General features: G+C 31.0%; 1 protein-coding gene across 2 annotated transcripts; it reads right to left on the bottom strand.

Annotated features, from left to right (window-relative positions):
- Positions 1-220: 220 nt before the first annotated feature.
- On the bottom strand, positions 221-18,755 carry LOC139519432 (G-protein coupled receptor daf-37-like). 2 transcript variants are annotated; one of them, XM_071311529.1, is made up of 2 exons: positions 18,572-18,755; positions 221-1,524 (listed from the first exon to the last, which is right to left on the bottom strand). In XM_071311529.1, the coding sequence occupies exon 2, from the start codon at positions 1,522-1,524 to the stop codon at positions 469-471; it is 1,056 nt and encodes a 351-aa protein (XP_071167630.1). In that variant the 5' UTR covers positions 18,572-18,755; the 3' UTR covers positions 221-468. The 2 variants fall into 2 exon arrangements, with proteins under 2 accessions (XP_071167630.1, XP_071167629.1); XM_071311528.1 differs by lacking the exon at positions 18,572-18,755 and adding an exon at positions 17,348-17,548.
- Between the last annotated feature and the right edge of the window lie 1,771 nt (positions 18,756-20,526).

Raw genomic sequence — 20,526 nt, 5'->3', positions numbered from 1 at the left:
CGGTAAAGCAGCGCTAGACTTTTATATAAATATTGATATTAAATTAAGGACTTAATAGTATACCGCTGTTCGAAAGTCATAAATCGATTGATAGAAAACAAATCCGGGTTAATATTAATTAATGGTGTAGTGACAACTTACTCATTTGAAGTTTCTTTTCAAATATGGGTTATTTTTTTCAATTCAAGTTGCATACATTATTTAATGAAAAACACGTGTGTACTAAAAATCGTTAAAAGCAACGATATGTTTATTGTTTGATTTGTATCTTTCGCAAAAGTTTAAATTTCGACGCATCTTTTAATCACACAAGTGTATCGTTGAAATTGTTACTATCTAGAAGATGAATTCATAAGGTCATGTACAAAATACACACTTTGAACGTGTAAACTGTGAAAGTTCCTATATATAACATCAAATTGACCAATGAATATACATACGATTCCAATGCAATACGATTATGATGTACTAACTATCTCGTGACGAACAAGATTTTGAACAAGACTTTGTGAGTTTTCTAAATAGTTTTTTTAGTTCTCGTCTGAATTTTCTTCCCGTTGATAAATATAGAATAAAGTTAAAGGCATAATGAGATATTCCAAAGAGGTATACTATTTCCCTGGCGACAGTAAAGTTTAAATGTCGCTGCCATACAATATTATTTTCAATAAACTCGTAACTCAACTGCTTTAGGCAGCACACTAGAAAATGGTCGGATAAAATGTATGTTACGCTCACAGGCAGAGTCGTTATGATCAAATAGAAAGAAACAACCAACAACGTGTTCGTATTTGCTGTTCGCTTTCGCGGAGGAATTGGTCCATATAACTTTTTAACTCTTTTCTTTGTTTGTCTCATAGTATAAATAACAATAATGTTAAAAATTAAAATGAGGAAAGGTACTATAATGAACATTGTGGATTCCGTTACCCAGTTCCAGTTTGTTCTAAAATCATTCACCTCTTCACGAAGCTCGCACACTCCGTGTATGTACTTCCAAAAATATGATTGTATTAGTGAAACTAATACCACAAAAACTGCTAGGCAAAATATAACCAACTTTGCTCTTTTCACTGTACAAAATTCTCGACGTTTTAATGGAAAACGTATGGAAATATACCTTTCAACAGTAAATGCCAACGTCAGAAGCGGAGATAAGTACTGAACGGCCAGATAGAATACCGGAAACATCTCACATACAATCGGAAGGTTAAGGGTGTCTATTTTCCACGTGTTTTGAAGCTCTAGGACAACAGACAGAGCCAAAAAAATGTCGTCTGATACAGCGAGAGCGGCAAAATAACATCCAGATGAATGACGTAAAGGCGAACGTAACCAAAGTATACATGACAAAACATTTGCAGGAAATCCAAATATGTAGAGGAGAATCTTTGCTTTTGAGATAACATAAAGTACTGGTATATGGTGTTCATATATATCTATTATTGATGAATACGCTGGACTTGGTTGTACTGTCGATGACGTCGTCATAAAACTGACATTGAATTCCTCCGTCGTATTCATCTGCAAATAGAAAAAAAATCTACAATTATTATTGAATGAAAGCAACGAGGCAAGTCTTTCAGAAATAAACTACATTGGGTTTAATATAATGGTATTAAATGTACATCCATGACTTTATTTTAAAACTTCGAAGGGAAGTATTCCTCATTCAATCGATATCATGTACCTTCATTGCTATTTGCAAATTATAGTTTTCAACGAAGAAAGTCGCAGTAAGAGAAAATACTATTACAAACGACAAATATATAGGAAGCATGCCGGAAATAAAAGAACAAGCATGTCAAAAGTATCTAAAGTCCATAGCTTTTAGTTAAAACATTCTTGTTCTGTATAATATTTTTTTTTAAATCTTTATCATAAAGTTTAACACTTAATTCAAAATACATCGCCTTTTGGTGAACTATTTGCAACTTATTTCCGTGATATAAATCAAGTTGTTTTTGTTGTAAACATTTATTTTTTAGACACGTTGTCTACAATATGGTCTGCAGGTATTTCAACAATGTAATGTTAAACTTTTGATTTAAGCATAAGCAGTTAATAAATCAAACTAAGGCTACGAATGATCTATCATATTCTTCAGGGACTACATCAATCAGATTTAATCCGAAAACAACAGGAGAAAAAAAGAACGAGCAAAAACAAAAAAGACCAATAAAATAATATTAGAACAACATAAACAACATGTAATAGCAGACAAGTAAAACCAAAACAGACCACTTTATATTTGAACAGATTAATACTACCGCTTTCTGCTTAAAATAGAGGGACGAAAGATACCAGAGGGACAGTCAAACTCATAAATCGAAAATAAACTGACAACGCCATGACTAAAAATGAAAAAGACAATCAGACAAACAATAATTTATAGTACACACACAACATAGAAACCTAAAGAATAAACAACACGAACCCCACCAAAAACTAGGGGTGATCTCAGGTGCTCCGAAAGGATAAGCAGATCACGTTCCACAAGTGGCACCCGTCGTGTTGCTTATGTGATTACAAATCCGCTAAATAGTCTAACTCGGTAGGTAACATTCATGAAAGGGAAGGGGATTGTAGTTACGACGTAAAGAACATATCCGATATCATTTGTGAAACTGTTATTCCATAACGGTCAATAAGTATAGACACTAAAAAGAGGGGCAAAAGATACCAAAGGGACAGTCAAACACATAAATCGAAAATAAACTGACAACGCCATGGCTAAAAATTAAAAAGACAAACATACAAATAATAGTACACATGATACAACATAGAAAACTCCAGTCAAGGTCGTTAAAACTTCCATTTGTTTGTTATAGAAAACTAAAAACTTAGCAAAACGAACCCCACCTAAAGAAAGGCAACAGTAGTATACCGCTGTTCAAAACTCATAAATCCATGGAAAGAAAACAAAATCGGGGTAACAAACTAAAACCGAGGGAAACGCATTAAATATAAGAGGAGAACAACGACACAACACTAAAATGTAACACACACAGAAACGGACCAAGCATCAGACAAAATCCCACGAGAATAACAAATATAACATCAAAACCAAATACATGACTTTGGGATAGACAAGTACCGTGACATGTAACAATGGCCATATTCCTGACTTGGTACAGGACATTTTTAAAGGATAAAAATGGTGGGTTGAACCTGGTTTTGTGGCATGCCAAACCTCGCACTTTAATGGCAATGTTAAATATATCATTGAAATGACAACATAATATTACACCTACAATACAAATAAATAGGAGAACGTATTAGACAAAAAAACACATAATTAATGGATAACAAAAAGCATCAGGTTTAAAATTCAATACGCCAAAAACGCGCCTCGTACACACAAGACTAACCAGTGACGCCTAGATATAAAAAATCGAAAGTGAAAAAAAGTACAAAGTTGTACAGCACTGAAGATCAAAAGTTGAAAAAGGTTGTGTCAAATACGGCTATGTTTTTATGCTTGGGATAAGAACATCCTTTTTATTTAGAACAATTAATGCTATTGCAAACAGTAAAACTGGCGGTGATCTCCGGTGCCCCGGAGGGGTAAGCAGATCCTGCTCCACATGTGGCACCCGTCCTGTTGCTCAGGAAGCAATACATAGTTAGACGTTTAATTTCGCATTATGGCCATGATGAATTTTTGAAATATGAAGGTTTTAGTACAATAAAATTGATTTTTATATAATTAAAGAATAATATAGCCTTCTTAGTGGGTTAATATGAACATTTAGATTGTTTTTAGCATGTTTAATAGGGCATTTATCGTTTTACCAGTCCGTATTTTCCTATCCATACCGCACATAAGTCCATAAATTATTGGAGTGTTTATCAACAAAGATTTGATGCTCGATTTTTTCAATTCAATTTTATGGAAAAACTAGCAGAAATGCATATGATTTTTTTGGCCCTCTTGATAGGTATATGCCTATGATTTCAGGAAAAGTATCACTGTAATTGATTGAAATTTTCCTTTGGGCCAAATTTTGGAGATATTTGTGGCATGTTCACCCCCCTTTTTTTCAATATTTTGTATCAAATAAATGCAGATTGTTGCCAAGGTTATACCAAAAAGAGATTATACTTTATCATTATAACCATTAAAAATATCTTTCTATAAATATACTCATGCATAACACAAACATTAAGCCTTATTTGTCAGAAAAGAAGAAAAAGAGGGTGTTTAAAAATTATGGGTGTCAATTTGAAGTTTTTTCCTAACTGTGTATTGCTACCTCATGTTATTACAAACCCGATAAATAGTCTAATTCGGTAGGTCACATTAATTTACTAATGATGTTAGATTTAATCGTTTTATAGCATTGCCAGGTCTGCAGAGACCATTCCTTAATCAGGAATGTTGATGCATATATTTTTATTTAAGATTTCATCACTAATTTATAACTTATTGTTTTACTATTTTTCCTATTTACATATTTATAGGAAAAGAATCGAATTTATTTGTATAAAAGAAACAGCACGAAACTACGTTGTATACTACAATGTGTGAGTATTCATATTAGACATAATATGGTTACGTATACAAAATTCATTTCGAAACACTTATATGACTACAAATAATAATGCTGAAAATAGTAAGATAACAAAAATTCCGACATCCAAGGAAAATTCATAACGGAAAGTCCCTTATCAAATGCGAAATAAAAGCTCAAAACACAACAAACGATAGGATAGGACATTCTTTAAAAGAACAATGTTCTACAGAAATAAGTTCTACACATTAAAGAATCGTCCGAAGGGTTTTGCACCGTAAATTCTTAGATCTTTAAAGCATGCAATCGGGTGTTTTAGTCCTGTGTGTTTGTGTTCATATTTTTAGCACTACATTTTTGTGATAATAATTAATGATGATTCAACGGGTCTACAGAAAACATTCAACTGTTCGTACTCGATACCAGCAGATAAATATACACATGAAAATAAAGTATCCACATGAGCAGAAGCACAAGTATATACACAGCTACAGGTCGCCGTGTTGCTTTCAAGAATGACAAAATTCACGCAGTACAGTACGCTATAAAAGATCACGGATAACAAAACATAAAACAACACAATTGCAGTTCAAAGTAACTACAGCTTTAAACTACAATAAATTTTGGCACAGCTTACAAAGGAAACCACTAGATTACATATTTGTTTACTTGTGGTGAATTTCAGCTTATAAACTACAAACATTTAATTTTTTAAAAATCATGAGTAAGTAGTCATGTTAATCTTGACTTGCTTTGTTTGTTTGATTGGCACCTTGCGTGTCGTTTTCATCTGCTAAAACTTTCACCACAACTCTCTAGTGATCGTTATTTACTTCATTTACACATTACAAGGAATATGCAGTATAGCGAACTGTCATTTCCCTCTCGTTGTCTCATTTCATAGTGATTATTTAAGGTAACATTTAATAGAAAAGAGATTACATTTTCAATTACAGCGATTTCTATTGTTATTAAAAGAGCACGAACTTTTAAGTAGGATATCAATGATATGACTGTTTAAATATCGTGTAAACATATATGTAAATGATGCTTTTACAGTTTGAAGTTAATGTTAATGACGTGAAGAGTTCATCTTAATAACAGCTTCAGATCTGTATACGTAAGTTCAATCACAGACAGGTTATATTGAACCTTTCATAACATGTTTTCCTAAGGCATCGACCATTCAACCCGTGTGTGTTGGGAAGGCTAGGGACGTGCAACTGTTATGAATGACTATACCATGTATTACTAAGGCATTGACCATTCAACCCGTGTGTGTAGGGAAGGCTATGGGAGCATGGGTGTATTTGCTTCCTTTTTCCTGTTTGCTATTGACCCAAGAAAAAAGCGTAATATCCCCACAAGAAATGAATGGTCGTTGCCTCACAATTACATGCACAGTATTGGAAACGAGTACTTTTGTAGTAGCCATGTTAATTAAGAAAATTTAAGTTTACAAATAAAAAATATGTATTACGATTGGAAGTGCGAACTGAATAGGCTTCTAAATTTTGATTCTGTAATTTTTCAGTAAAGCATACGATTAAAAAAATCTGCAGCTTAGTAAAAGTGTTGTTCTGCGTTTGGTTTGACATGTCCTTGCATCATAGACCTTCGATACAATACACCATAACTTGTATTAAATTTCACATTAATCAGGCAGTGTATTAAAGCTTAATTTTCATCTGATTAAGACTTGCAAAAGTAATTCTAAAAGGCTTGAATCACCTGCTCCACGCTCTTATAAAAATAAAATTAACAGCTATCACCTTACAAAGGTTTTAACAACCATCTGTCATTGCAGTTGTGTCAATATTTTTACACGAAAAGACCTACTAGAGTTTGTTTTAATTAGATAATTATATAATTTAAAAACCTTAGAAAGAGTACCATTTTATCATCTTTCTCTATAATAAGATTTATATTTTAGATTAAATCAATATTTTATCCTCTTTCTCTTTGATTAGATTTCTATTTGAAATAAAAAAAAAATAAAAAACAGAGCCTAGTATATATTCATATCTCTATTATTGACCAAGTTCTAATTGAAAGCATGGACATAGTATTTCAGAACATCCTTATTAAGAATGATATTACATGACCAAGAAATTAATTAAGAGACATATGATCTTTAATAAAGTCTTCATGAGACAGACAATCAATAGCGATCAATTTTGTATCCCAAGGAAACAATAAAAGTAGTTATCACTATTTTGTGCATTTTTCCTTTGATCTTTAATTTTTTTGATAATTTTTCATATCATGCTACTCGCTTGAGATGGAAAATTATCGTTAGAAACTAAGGAGGCGCGTGGCGTTGCTAATGAAATTGACATGAAATTGACAACGTCTTTATTGGTAAAATAGCGATCAACAGATTATCTTTGGTCATCTCAACTCGATTGCTTCTTGCTTTGGCCGTACCGGCTCAAGCGAGAAAAACAATTTCGTTGAGATGATCAACGATAATCTATAATTACAATTCTAGAATACCTACGATTTAAATTTGAACAGGATGATACCAGCTACAGGGTAACCGAAAGTAGTAGTAGTTAAATTTTAAAATACCTACGTCGGAAATTTGTTCAGGATGATACGAGTTACAGGGTAACTGAAAGCAGTAATAGTGATGATTCTAGAATACCTACGATTTAAATTTTATACAAGAAGATACGAGCTAGAGGGTAACTCTAGGTAATAATTGTAGCATAGTAAAGCTCTCGAAAGATGCCATTCCTGATTTTTTTAGTTGAAAAGCGCGAGAATGTGCTTCGGTAAACATTTACACCAAAATGGAACTATTAATAAGAAACAATCAATTCTTAGATATAATTTTACATTCAAATATCTTAACACCTTTTCGCACTGGTCATACATAAAACAACATCTATGAGCAAACTTTTATCTAAGAATTGATTGTTTCTTATGAATAGTTCCATTTTGGTGTAAATGTTTACCGAAGCACATTTAAAAGTTTGCTCATAGATGTTGTTTTATGTATGACCAGTGCGAAAAGGTGTTAAGATATTTGAATGTAAAATTATCGTAAGCATCTTAGACAAAATACTATTTAACCAAACGTATGAAAGGCTTCTTCCTACTGTACTTTAGCTTATCTACATTGCCATCAAGTATACACTGTATGTTTGGGGGAAATGTATCCCATGTTTAAAAGTTTTCAATTTATGCTTTTATCAGTATGCGAAGTTCAATTATAAACGATGTTATCATCCAAGCATGAGGTGCAGATTTCCTTGTTATCTCTATAATTACTATGGAATTCTACCGAAATAATTAGACATACTCTTGAGTCTATCGAATGCATTACATAATCTTAGACGATAATAATCAACATAGTAGATCATTATGAAACCTTTTGGCATATATTGCAGTTTTATTTGAGAATGAAAATGAAGAGTGTGTCAACGAGACAACAACCTAACCAAAGAGTAGAAATCAGCTGATTGCCACCAATGGGTCCTCAACATAGCGAGAAAATCCCTCATTCGGAAGCGGGCTTCAGCTGGCCTCTTATAATAATACATTTGCAGATAACTTATTTGATGATACACTGCATAAGTTATGCAATGATTCAACAAATCAAGACTTAAAAAGATACATGTAGATGAATGAAAAGGGACTTAAAAAAATTAATTAACATCCTTCCCATAATAATGAATAATTTGTGTTTCTTATAAATGTATAAACATTTTGAATTTGAATACGTTTTTGTAGCAAGTCTTTAAATTAAACCTGTTGCATTTTACGACAACTTTAAAAAAAAAAAATAACAAAACATATTTTAAAATTTTATCATAAATAATTTAAATTGACCGAATTTCCCAAAAGACCTTTTGCAACAGAATGTTTTGTACGAATTTGTGTATGTTGATTGAAACATATAACGGTATTGGATAATGTCGTTCTTATTTGTTCCAAAACTATGTGTACACTGGTCGTTTTAAGTCGAATATGTCGATTTAGATAGGTTCATTACATCAAAGTGACTGGTATGCACTAGATGATCTCATTCATCTGTCAATAAAACAAGCACAAACATTTGTTAATATCGAAAGGCTTGAAAAAATTAACCAAATTTTCAATTTCAGAGGTCAAAAAGTCGCCTTTGTCATACAAAGTACTTCTCCCTCTCTCCTTTAATTTGCTACGATGTCGGAGAAAATAGAGATAAGTTTTAAATTTGGGCTTCCTTGGGTAAATAAGCATTTCTTTGGTAAATAGATATATATGGTAAAACATATAAATAAACAAAGAAACACAACACTTAGCGAAATATTCTTCTGCAGGGTGACTTGTTAAAAAAGGGTGCAACTACAGCAACATATTTCTTTTTTTTTTAAAATAAAACAAAACTGTCAACATCTCTCGGAAGACATTTCCTTTTAAACCTAAACTTGACGACCTTCTCCCGGTCTTCTAACAGTTATCTATTAACATTGCATATAAAGTGAATATATAACCTACGTAATAATAAAAGACGAATCATTATATTGAAATTTATTTGCAACGAATTGCCAACTTAGCTGGACCTGTCGTTCTTAAGTTATTTATTAGATCCGTGGTCATTAAATGACAGTAAATGTGTCGAAATGACTGTCTTCTGAATCACTTTATTCATTTAGATATATAATTAATGGAAAGAAGTAGACGTCAAAACAAAATCCGAGTGATTTCTTTATAATGCTACTTAATAGACTGATGGCCAAAGAATTGGTTCTTAAATACTATTAAATACTGTTTATATAAAAAGAGCGATAACAAACAATTAAAACCAAAAAGGTGTCCAAGGTAGCGTGCCCAAATGGTTATGACTGAAAAGGACTTTTTCGTTTAACTAAAGGTCAAGTGATTGACCTGTGTTGAATATTCTTAAGGTTCATGTGGACCATTTGGCTTGAATGGCTGCGTTTTCATCTCACAGTTTACTCTGCGTACAGACAAACCTGTGCATCTGGAAAAAATTTAAGAAATGTACCTGTTGAATATTTAATAAAAACGGTTATTCATATCCTAAATTTTACGGTGATAGTGTACTGAAAGTGTAAAACTTAATCCTAAAGGTTATCGTATCAATTTTGTATTAAGATCTTTGGATATTGTTTACATTGTCACTAACATCGATTTTGTCATCAGCATTTTAAAACTAAATTTGATTTTTTTCGAATGTTTTTTTTGGGATATCTTAATACACATCCACGTTAATTTTCTTACTAGAGATTGCTTTATTTATATACATTCTGCTCTTTAGTCGGGTTGTGTCTCTTTGACACATTCCCCATTTCCTTTCTCAACTTTTTTAATATTATAAATATTTATTATAAGGTTTAATCCTAACGATCCTACTGCATGTCAATACTTTCATATTGGTATTGTCTAATTTATGTCTTCTTCAACTGTTCGTGGTGTTTTAACACTGAATCCTTGGGATTTTTCAATTGACTTTAACCCTTAATGCATGATTTTTTTTTATTGTTAATTGTTTTTTTTACTTTTAACTAGCTTTCAGTAACTTTGAGTACTCTCAAATCGTACTTTCGTGTTAGTTTGATCTGTTGGCACAATTTGGATTGCATTTCTGTAATTCAATGTTTACATGTTTTGTTTTATAACTCATTTCACTATTTTTAATATGTAACAACTTTGGTATTTAGTATGACGATTTATTTTTAACTTGTTTACTTGTACACTGAACACCATTTTTTTTAAAAGTTTGTACAAAAGTCTACTTCCGTACTCAATACAACAAAAATATTATATTCAAATCTTCCTGTGCACGTTGTTTTATTTTAACGCCATTTTGTCCAAGATAAGAGTAAATTGTCTTTTTGACACTCTTCCTACATTTTTTTTATAACATTCTGTAACGTCTATGATATATTATAGGCTCCTGAGTTTTGATATTGTATTGATAATGTGTCATAGATCAAACTTACTCGTTCAGCGAATGATTGTGTGTAACTGTTTACTTGTTTTTGTTAAGTTGTCTTTTTGGTCGAGTTAAGCCACATCAAATGATATTTCATATTATTATACTTCACGTTAAAATGCCATATTCTGATTGGCTAATACGAGGGAGAAAATTTACTCTATCCCATTTGCTGAGCGGGAGACAAGTTTTTTGAATGTCAGACCAATGAAAAATCTATAGTTAAAAGGACAGTTAATTGAATTTACATCAAATAATTATTGACAATGCTCAAGTTTTACGTTTTGGCTCTGAATGTTCTCATAGACTCAAAATAATGAAAATAAACCACCTTGTTTCACTTCTGTTGATTTGTCTAACGTTGTTTTGCTATAGTTTAAAAAAAATATAATTCAACAGTTAAAGACAATAATGATAGGTCATTCAGTATAATACATTGAATAACACATAACTGAGAGGTTGACAATGTTTTCACGGGATAACAATCTGCTATATCACCCTCTCAGCTTTGTGTGTGTTTTTTTTTTATATGAAATGTGTTTTTTTATGCTGTAATGTTACACTACTGATTCAGGTTAGGGTGAAGGTTGGCGCCTGTCAAAACATTTAAACCCGGTTCATTTGTATGCACCTGTCCTAACTCAGTTCCTTGTTGTTCGGTGGTTGTTGTTATTTGGTGTGGTTCATAGATGTTTCTCGTTTCTTTTTCTTTTTCTTTATACTATATCGTTGTTTTTCCTGTTAGAATTGTTTATTACTAGTAATGAGTGTATCCCTTTATAGCTTGCTGTTCAGTGTGAGCCATGGATTCTTGTTGAAGGCCGTATTTTGACCTATAATTGTTAACTTTTTACACATTGTGACTTGGGTGGAGATTTGTCTAATTGACACTCATACCACAGCTTCTTTTTTATATTATTTAAGGAATGACTGTAATATTTTTTCTGTCTATGAAGAAAATAACATACAAAATGCGGTGCACACTGAATAACTCGCGTAGCGGGTTATTTTGAAGTCTGCACCACATTTTTTTGTTATTTAGAATAGCAGAAAAAATATCACAGTCATTTCTTATAACTTAATTCTTAATTCCATTTTAAACTGGAGTAAATCATGAAAAAAACGTTGATGACGTCATGGTCATATGACAAAATTATGTCTTTGAGCTGATGAACAAAACGACGTCAGCCAATCAGAAGATACTGTAACAAAGAAAAAAACAACACATGTCTATAATTGCGTCTACAGTTTTTTGCAATAGTGTATCTGTTACACAGATGATACAGTTTCAAAGTAATTAAAGTTATCGAATTTTTACTAATTAATAGTATTCTAAGCAAGATTGAAATGGGTTCATGCTCAGGGAAATAAATCACTTTTTATGCTAGAGAGGAAATATCAAGTTTGTATCTGCATAAACGTCTGTGTAAAAACAATTATGTGTCTCCTTTCCTGATACCAATCAACAACTGTCTTGCTTTTTTTTACAAAAAATCATTCTATAGCTATGTTTAGAGTACATCCTTGATTATTTGATCAGACAGTATATTTTATTAGTTCTACTTTCAGTGACACTGTTTCAAAGCAAATACATCAATACTTTAAAGGTAACTTTGCTGGTGGCGTTTTAATTCCCCGAGGGTATCACCAGCCCAGTAGTCAGCGCTTTGACTGTCATGAATTATCATTGTTATGGTTGTATTTATAAATTAACGGTTTATAAAATTTTGAATTTTTGAAATACTAATGCTTTTCTACCTCAGGAATAGATTACCTTTGCTGTATTTGGCAAAACTTTTGAAATGTTGCCTCATGTAGGAAATTTCAAAACCAAACGCTTGTCTCCATATCAAATTGTGTTCACGGCGAGTGCCTTGCAAGAAGCAAGTTCTGTTCTCCCTCAGACATAGCCCCTGATTTTTCGGGATCAATGTTTCTTATTTATTTGTCTTTTGTTCATCATGTGTTCATTGATTGCCCTTCTGTATTCTGTTAGTATTGCATTCCTTTTGTAATTTAGAAGTTTTGTTATTAACTTGATTATGAGTTTAGAAAAAAAAAACAGAAGCCACAGACTTAACTATGTGCATTACATTTTTGCTTTATCATGCATATTGATCTTTGATGTTGTCCCTAGAACCTTAAGTCTTACACCGAATCTATACATTTTGCTTTGACACCGAAATATTGTCAAAATATTATTAAAACAGAACTTGTATTTTCAGATTAAGAAAGGGTCTGGGGAACACACAGAAAGCATGATTTTGCATCATTTGTTCTATAGCTTCTTGGGCCTTCAGTGGCTCCAAAACCCTTCAAATATTTTTGGGACTCGCTCCGCTTTGCGAAACATGTTGACCAATACTTTTAAAAAGTTAGATTCAACCAAACTTTAACACTGTGTATGTATGCAGTTGGGGATATAGAAGATTCATTTCTGTAGAGGATGATGACTAATTCTGATCAAATGGCACATAATGACTTGACTATACATATATTATTTATAGTAAACAAATAGTTTAAAAATTGTATGTTTACGAATATTATAAACATAGTTGTGAAAATAAATAATCAGTCCCTTGCTATAATAAAAATGAAAAATCTTGCTTCATTAGTGCAGAAAATAGATAACTTGTTCTCTTAGTTATCAAAAACAAATCCTCCTGCCCCCCCCCCCTCCCGAGAATATCAAATGGTCGTCCCCTAACACGCCTTTGATGATACGCGATTGATAACTCTACGTCATTGATAACCATACGTCAATTATAACTTTACGTCTTTGATAACAGTACGTCATTGGTAACACGTTTATGGTGATACGTGTTTGATAGCAACCCCTTGCAATCAATAAGATTAGGTAATTTCCCTTTAATTTTGTGTTAATAATACAATTTTATGCATAAATGTAGAATAATTGTCTTATAATTCTTAAAAATAAGTATTAAGTATACTTAATGGAATTCCACAGATTTTACTAATTTGATAGATATTTTGATATTTTGTTTTATAAGCTAGACAACAATTTCCTAACAAAATTGCAAAAAGGACTTATGATCTGAACGGATCTTACAGTAAATCGAAAAACAAAAATCATATGGATATCAATTATGAACCAATCTTTACCGTACTGTTTCATAGCAAAAACTATGATTTGATTGTTCTTCCTTACTTGGGCATTTACACCAATATGTTCTAAGAAAGAAATACAGAACGAAAGAACGAAAGAAATGAACACCAAGACAAATGTGAATACTAGTAAAGCTTTATCAAGATACTATTTTATCATGCTTTCTAAAACATTTTGCTTGCAAGGTCAAGAAGCTTTCAGTTAATATTAACAGTGGATATTTCAGGCTAGTATATACAGATTATGTTAATTTTTCAAAATAAAATGTAGGACTATCTGACCAGTTGCCTTGTTTTGTCTCTGTATATTACATCTATACAATTATCTTTGCGTTGATTTATTTTAAAAAGGGGAGATAACAAGCGAGCTATTCAACACAAGAAGTCGAAGAAAACTAACCAGTTATTTTAATCTTTAAAATCTGTATAAACATAAACACATTGGGATAGATAATTCTGGAAGGTTTAATAAACATGCCTAAAGCTTCCGTACAGACATTCTGACTATAATTACCTACGTTAAAATAATATGACAGTTATTAATAATTTAGAAAACATTTATTCATAAATGAACATTGATTTGATAATGAGATACAGATTCTTGTGTTAATTATCTGTCTTAAGCACAGGGCATGATGCATTTGGAAAAGTGGCACACATAAAAAAAACAACGTAAAAAATAGGTCAAATTGTAAAAATATCAAACCAAATTCATAATAATAATAGAAAACAGAGCAAGTAACAGACGCCAGATATTTATATTTTGCCAATTTGTTTTCTTGTCTTGCTTATATTTTATTATAACTAGTTTACAAATATTGCACACAGCGTTTTTTTTTTCAATTTTCAAATTGGAAATAGCGAAAATAAAACTTTAAGAACTAAGCGTTTCTGATAAACTTTTCATGATCAAGAAGGCTCGAACCAAATACTAGAAATCATTGAATGAATAAAACTTAAATACGAAAGGAGCGAAATAACCACTTAAATAACTCATAATAGTTTCGTCCACTAAAGACTTATCAGTGATGCTCCAATAAAACACACGTTAAAAGGGTTAAGTTCATCTTTGCCTGAAGTAGTTGAAACCTAAGTTTCTTATATTTATAAATTTTGTCAACAGAGAATAAGAAACAAAATACATGATAAAAATCATGTAAGTACCGAAGCACTGGCTACCGAGCTGATGACGTCACCGTTGTGTCCAGCGCTAGGAAATTAAATTTGTTCATCCGAAGCTGCTTTCTGTAACTTTAATTTTGTATATATTAATTTTGTGTTATTGTGTATCGTTAATGTTCAACGGTAATAACAATGTATTAACTGTTGTACCCCCATTTTTGACATTTTACCAACCATGTCTATTTTGTTCACATATTGTTATCAAAATAATGGAATTTGATGCGACTGTCATACAAGTGAGAGGTTTAGCTAGCAATAAAACCAGGATTATTCAACCATTTTCTACATTAGAAAATGCTTGTACTAAGTCAAGAATATGACAGTTGTTATCCATTCGTTTGATGTGTTTAAACATTGGATTTTTCCATTTGAATACGGAATTTCCTTTGTGAATTTTCCTCGGAGCTCAGTATTTTTGTAATTTTACGTTTTATATTTATATACAATTCTTTTGAACGTACAAAATAAAGTCACAATGACCCGAACTGTTAGATGAAGTTACAACATTGTACAAGGACTTTAACTATATGACAAAGTCTCAATGCCCTAACATTTTTACAATAACGATATAAAAACTTTTATCACTGAACTGATAAATAATCACATAGAATGATGTTGATAAAAATATGAAAAAATATGCAAATATAATATGCCCAGTATAGAAGTATTAGTAAACAAAAAGATAAAAGAGATACATGTACGATAAGAAGATTAAAAAAAAATATGCGAAACTATTAATGTTCGATAAATAGTAATAACAGAAACAACCTCTGAAGATAGTGTGACGTAAACAAAAACACGTAAAAACAGCAGTAAATATGCACCACATCCCTCTCCCTTAATTTACCAAATTTCTGCTAAGATATGACTACATAATTGAAAAAATATATATACCCACGCACAAAAGGCAAGTACACACTCTTTGACGCTGTTGTAGTTTGACAAAAATTAACTATTCCAGACTTCATTTCAATGCCCAATCATTGGAGTTTTGGAAAAACGATTACAAAAGGTTGAAACAATTATTGTTTCATTATTATATCTTCGCCATGATACGCGTTAATGGGGGTATTTTTCCATCTATAATCCATGTCTGAAGATTGCATTTTGCTCTCTAAATGTCTTAGACATAAAAATAAAAAAGGATTATATATAATAATAATTATGATTGCTAATGAGACTCTCAGCCAGACACCAAAGAACAAGGGTGTAAACACAAAAAAGTTTACAGAACGGCCTTCAACAATGAGCAAAATGCATACCGTATAGTAAAAGAATAGTTAGATTACTGGTTCCTGACTTTAGACCGTCCAATAAAGAATATAGTAATGCTAAACATGTATGTATGCACTCCCCCTTTCTACCTAACCTGTGGCAGTGGTGTCAAAGTCCAATATGAACATACTATGAATATCAGTTGGAAAGGTCTTAACTCATCAAATCGACGAGAATCACAAAAAGAGAAGAAAGGAAACCAACAAAAAGACGTGGAATCATTGTAGCTACCGAAAGCTCATTATAAACAAATTTCAACTATAAATATTAAACTATTATCTGTCGTCATAAAATTCAGAAAAAAAACCCAATACTAAGGACAGCAACTTTAAAGTAATACTTATCTAGTTATGTTTTAAATTCTTAAAAACAAAATCAATAGTATAACCTATAAAGACAACATTTCATATAAAGACAACATTTCAAAAATCTTATTAAAATGTTTTTTTTTGTTGATTTGCTGTCATCAGTTTACCCAACATCTCTATTCATTCACATATATATATATATATAATATATATTAATAAGTTTGTAAATATTAATAATTAGTCACTTTCATAGAAACATCAATAACTTCAAATACGTATAAGTTCTTTGCATTGAAAGTAAAAAATATCTAATTTAGTGAAATTCTACATATAAAAAGTCATTTAATAACAGCCTTCACAAAGATTAATAATTACGTAAGTCAAATAGTGATGCAATATTGTTAATTTTCTTCAATTGAAATAACATTTCACATATAGAAAGGGACTGTTCTACGATAGATATGCGACTGTCGTTAAATTTAAAATAAGTATAATTTATTTGACCTTGAAAGTAAAAAAAATCCTTTAGTAAAACAAAAAATCTAAAACATAATAATTTGAAAACATTGTACACACGGGTTAATAAATATAAAGCTAACAAATGATGTAAAATGTTATATAGTGCTTCAGATGAAATATTATTTCTCTAGGCTAGATATTTGACTGTCAATTTCTGTCACTTGTCTTTTTAACCTATTTGAATAATCCACCTGTATGACTATTTCACCTGTTTGAATAATCCACCTGTATGACTATTTCACCTGTTTGACATTTACATTGAACATCAATATTTTGAGAATCCATCTTCAAGTTCACTTCCTTTGTACATCCAAACTTTTTAAATCATAATTGAAAATAATACATTTTTTTTAAAAATAAAATCAATGAACAAATATAATATGCCTACTTTAAAAAAAATAATTGAATAAAAAAGAAATAGTGTTAAAAATTTATAACATGAAAGTAAACAGAAAGTAAGTAAAAGAACTTACCTTTTTATTAGATTTTTATCCAAAGCAAAAGTTTTAATGTATAAATATCACATTGTGAATTTGCTGCACTTTTCCAGCGTTTCATAGGAGTCAACTACTTTTCAAAGTTAATCAATTCCTAAATTTAAAATTTAAAACCAACCAAGAAACGTTTATCTATACTTTAACTACAGGAATAATGAACTTGAAGACAGAAACAAGTTATAGTCTATTACAATTAGTCATTAGCGTAGTCTTTATATCATAAGCAAAGTAACTATCGGAAAAACCACGTGATTAACTGAGTCAGTATTGGAAATATTCGTTATAGCTGAATTTTCAGTAGATTATATTGCATGTGATATCATGGTTTGTTTAGAATAAAGATATATATTGTTCAATACAGACGATTTTTATCAATATCCAGCAAGATTACAATAATTCCATATGTATAATCCGGAAAAATTTAATATAAATGATCATTTTAATTAAAATGGTTGTATACAATAGCAGTTTCAAGTTCTGAACATTATGACGCAATGTTCACATAAAACATGGTATGTTAATAAAAGACGTTTCCAAACTTATGATTTTTACCATTATTATAATCACAAAGATTAATAATTACGTAAGTCAAATAGTGATGCAATATTGTTAATTTTCTTCAATTGAAATAACATTTCACATATAGAAAGGGACTGTTCTACGATAGATATGCGACTGTCGTTAAATTTAAAATAAGTATAATTTATTTGACCTTGAAAGTAAAAAAAATCCTTTAGTAAAACAAAAAATCTAAAACATAATAATTTGAAAACATTGTACACACGGGTTAATAAATATAAAGCTAACAAATGATGTAAAATGTTATATAGTGCTTCAGATGAAATATTATTTCTCTAGGCTAGATATTTGACTGTCAATTTCTGTCACTTGTCTTTTTAACCTATTTGAATAATCCACCTGTATGACTATTTCACCTGTTTGAATAATCCACCTGTATGACTATTTCACCTGTTTGACATTTACATTGAACATCAATATTTTGAGAATCCATCTTCAAGTTCACTTCCTTTGTACATCCAAACTTTTTAAATCATAATTGAAAATAATACATTTTTTTTAAAAATAAAATCAATGAACAAATATAATATGCCTACTTTAAAAAAAATAATTGAATAAAAAAGAAATAGTGTTAAAAATTTATAACATGAAAGTAAACAGAAAGTAAGTAAAAGAACTTACCTTTTTATTAGATTTTTATCCAAAGCAAAAGTTTTTATGTATAAATATCACATTGTGAATTTGCTGCACTTTTCCAGCGTTTCATAGGAGTCAACTACTTTTCAAAGTTAATCAATTCCTAAATTTCAAATTTAAAACCAACCAAGAAACGTTTATCTATACTTTAACTACAGGAATAATGAACTTGAAGACAGAAACAAGTTATAGTCTATTACAATTAGTCATTAGCGTAGTCTTTATATCATAAGCAAAGTAACTATCGGAAAAACCACGTGATTAACTGAGTCAGTATTGGAAATATTCGTTATAGCTGAATTTTCAGTAGATTATATTGCATGTGATATCATGGTTTGTTTAGAATAAAGATATATATTGTTCAATACAGACGATTTTTATCAATATCCAGCAAGATTACAATAATTCCATATGTATAATCCGGAAAAATTTAATATAAATGATCATTTTAATTAAAATGGTTGTATACAATAGCAGTTTCAAGTTCTGAACATTATGACGCAATGTTCACATAAAACATGGTATGTTAATAAAAGACGTTTCCAAACTTATGATTTTTACCATTATTATAGATATTGTGAAAACACATTGATAAAATCATTTACAAAGAATCAAAGGTAAAAAAGCATGTTATGCAGCGCACGAATAACCAGTACCCATCTAAAAAGCATTTTTTTTTATAAATAGGATATAAGGTAACTTTAGGAACCAAACTTCGAAACAGTGGTGACGTTGCTTCGCTAAACTATCAAAGTCGACGTAGTGTAGTAAAGAGGACGTAATCGCTGTTTCAGGGTTCGTTTAGGAACATGTATAACGAAAAATTTAGCGTGATTTTATTCATGTCGGCAGAAATGTGAAATTAACTGTTCTCTCACAACTAAAGTAGGAAATTATGGCAGTCACAATAAACGTCTAGAGTACGTTGACGTCACATGTTATCTGCAACCCTGTATTTGTATAATAGAAAGGTCAGTTGCAGGAGAAATATCAATGACGTTAAATAAAAACAATCTGTTATGCATGACAAGCTAGCCTATACGCCAATGACAAAACAAACAAAAAAGACCTCGAAACATCTACTCTTCAGCATCAGAAAGGTGTTTATAAAATGAGTTAGTCTCTTAACCATCCCGAGTCTCTAAAACTTATGAAAGATTTGTCAGAATTTTTTTTATTAGAAGAAGTCGCATTGTTTGGTTAGTACGATAGTTTATATGTAGCAAATACACTCTCATCATATATACCAGGATTAAATTTTGTTTTTATGTCAGACGCACGTTTCGTCTACAGAAGACTTACCAGTGACGAATCTGAGAATTCAAAATTTAGGTATTTCCGAATTATATTGTATGTTCTCAAAACGTAAAAAAAAATCGAACTCTATGGTAAAATATGGAAGTTTCTATAATAATACATCTTTATAACTATTATCTAATATGTGCTATCATAGTATTGTTATGCATCCTTAGGTTTCTTAAAGCTTTTAGACTTTTGTTTGATTTAATGGTTTTTACTTAAATTAAATAGATACCCTTTTTATACTTGGAAAAGTTGGTTGATATGACAACACATTTGACATAAAACCCAAACAAAACACCTTGAAAAGATTGATAAATAAAATTGAGAAAGGAAATGAGGCATGTGTCAAAGCGACGACAACCCGACCATAGAGCAGACACCAGCCGAAGGCAACTAATGAGTCTTCAATGTAGCGAGAAACTCCCGCACCTGGAGGCGTCCTTCAGCTGGCCCCTTTAAAAATATGTATACTAGTTCAGTGATAATGGACGTCATACTAAACTCCGAATTATACGCAAGAAACTAAAATTATGAATTATACAAGAATAACAAATGCCAGAGGTTCCTGACTTGGGACAGGCGCAAAATTGCGGTGGGGTTAAGCATGTTTATGAGATCTCAACCCTCTTCCTATACCT

The sequence above is a fragment of the Mytilus edulis genome, chromosome 4 (assembly GCF_963676685.1).
Source record: "Mytilus edulis chromosome 4, xbMytEdul2.2, whole genome shotgun sequence".
Lineage (NCBI taxonomy): Eukaryota > Metazoa > Mollusca > Bivalvia > Mytilida > Mytilidae > Mytilus > Mytilus edulis.
The sequence above is the reverse complement of the archived record's forward strand: the minus strand, read 5'-3'. Positions and strand labels throughout refer to the sequence as shown.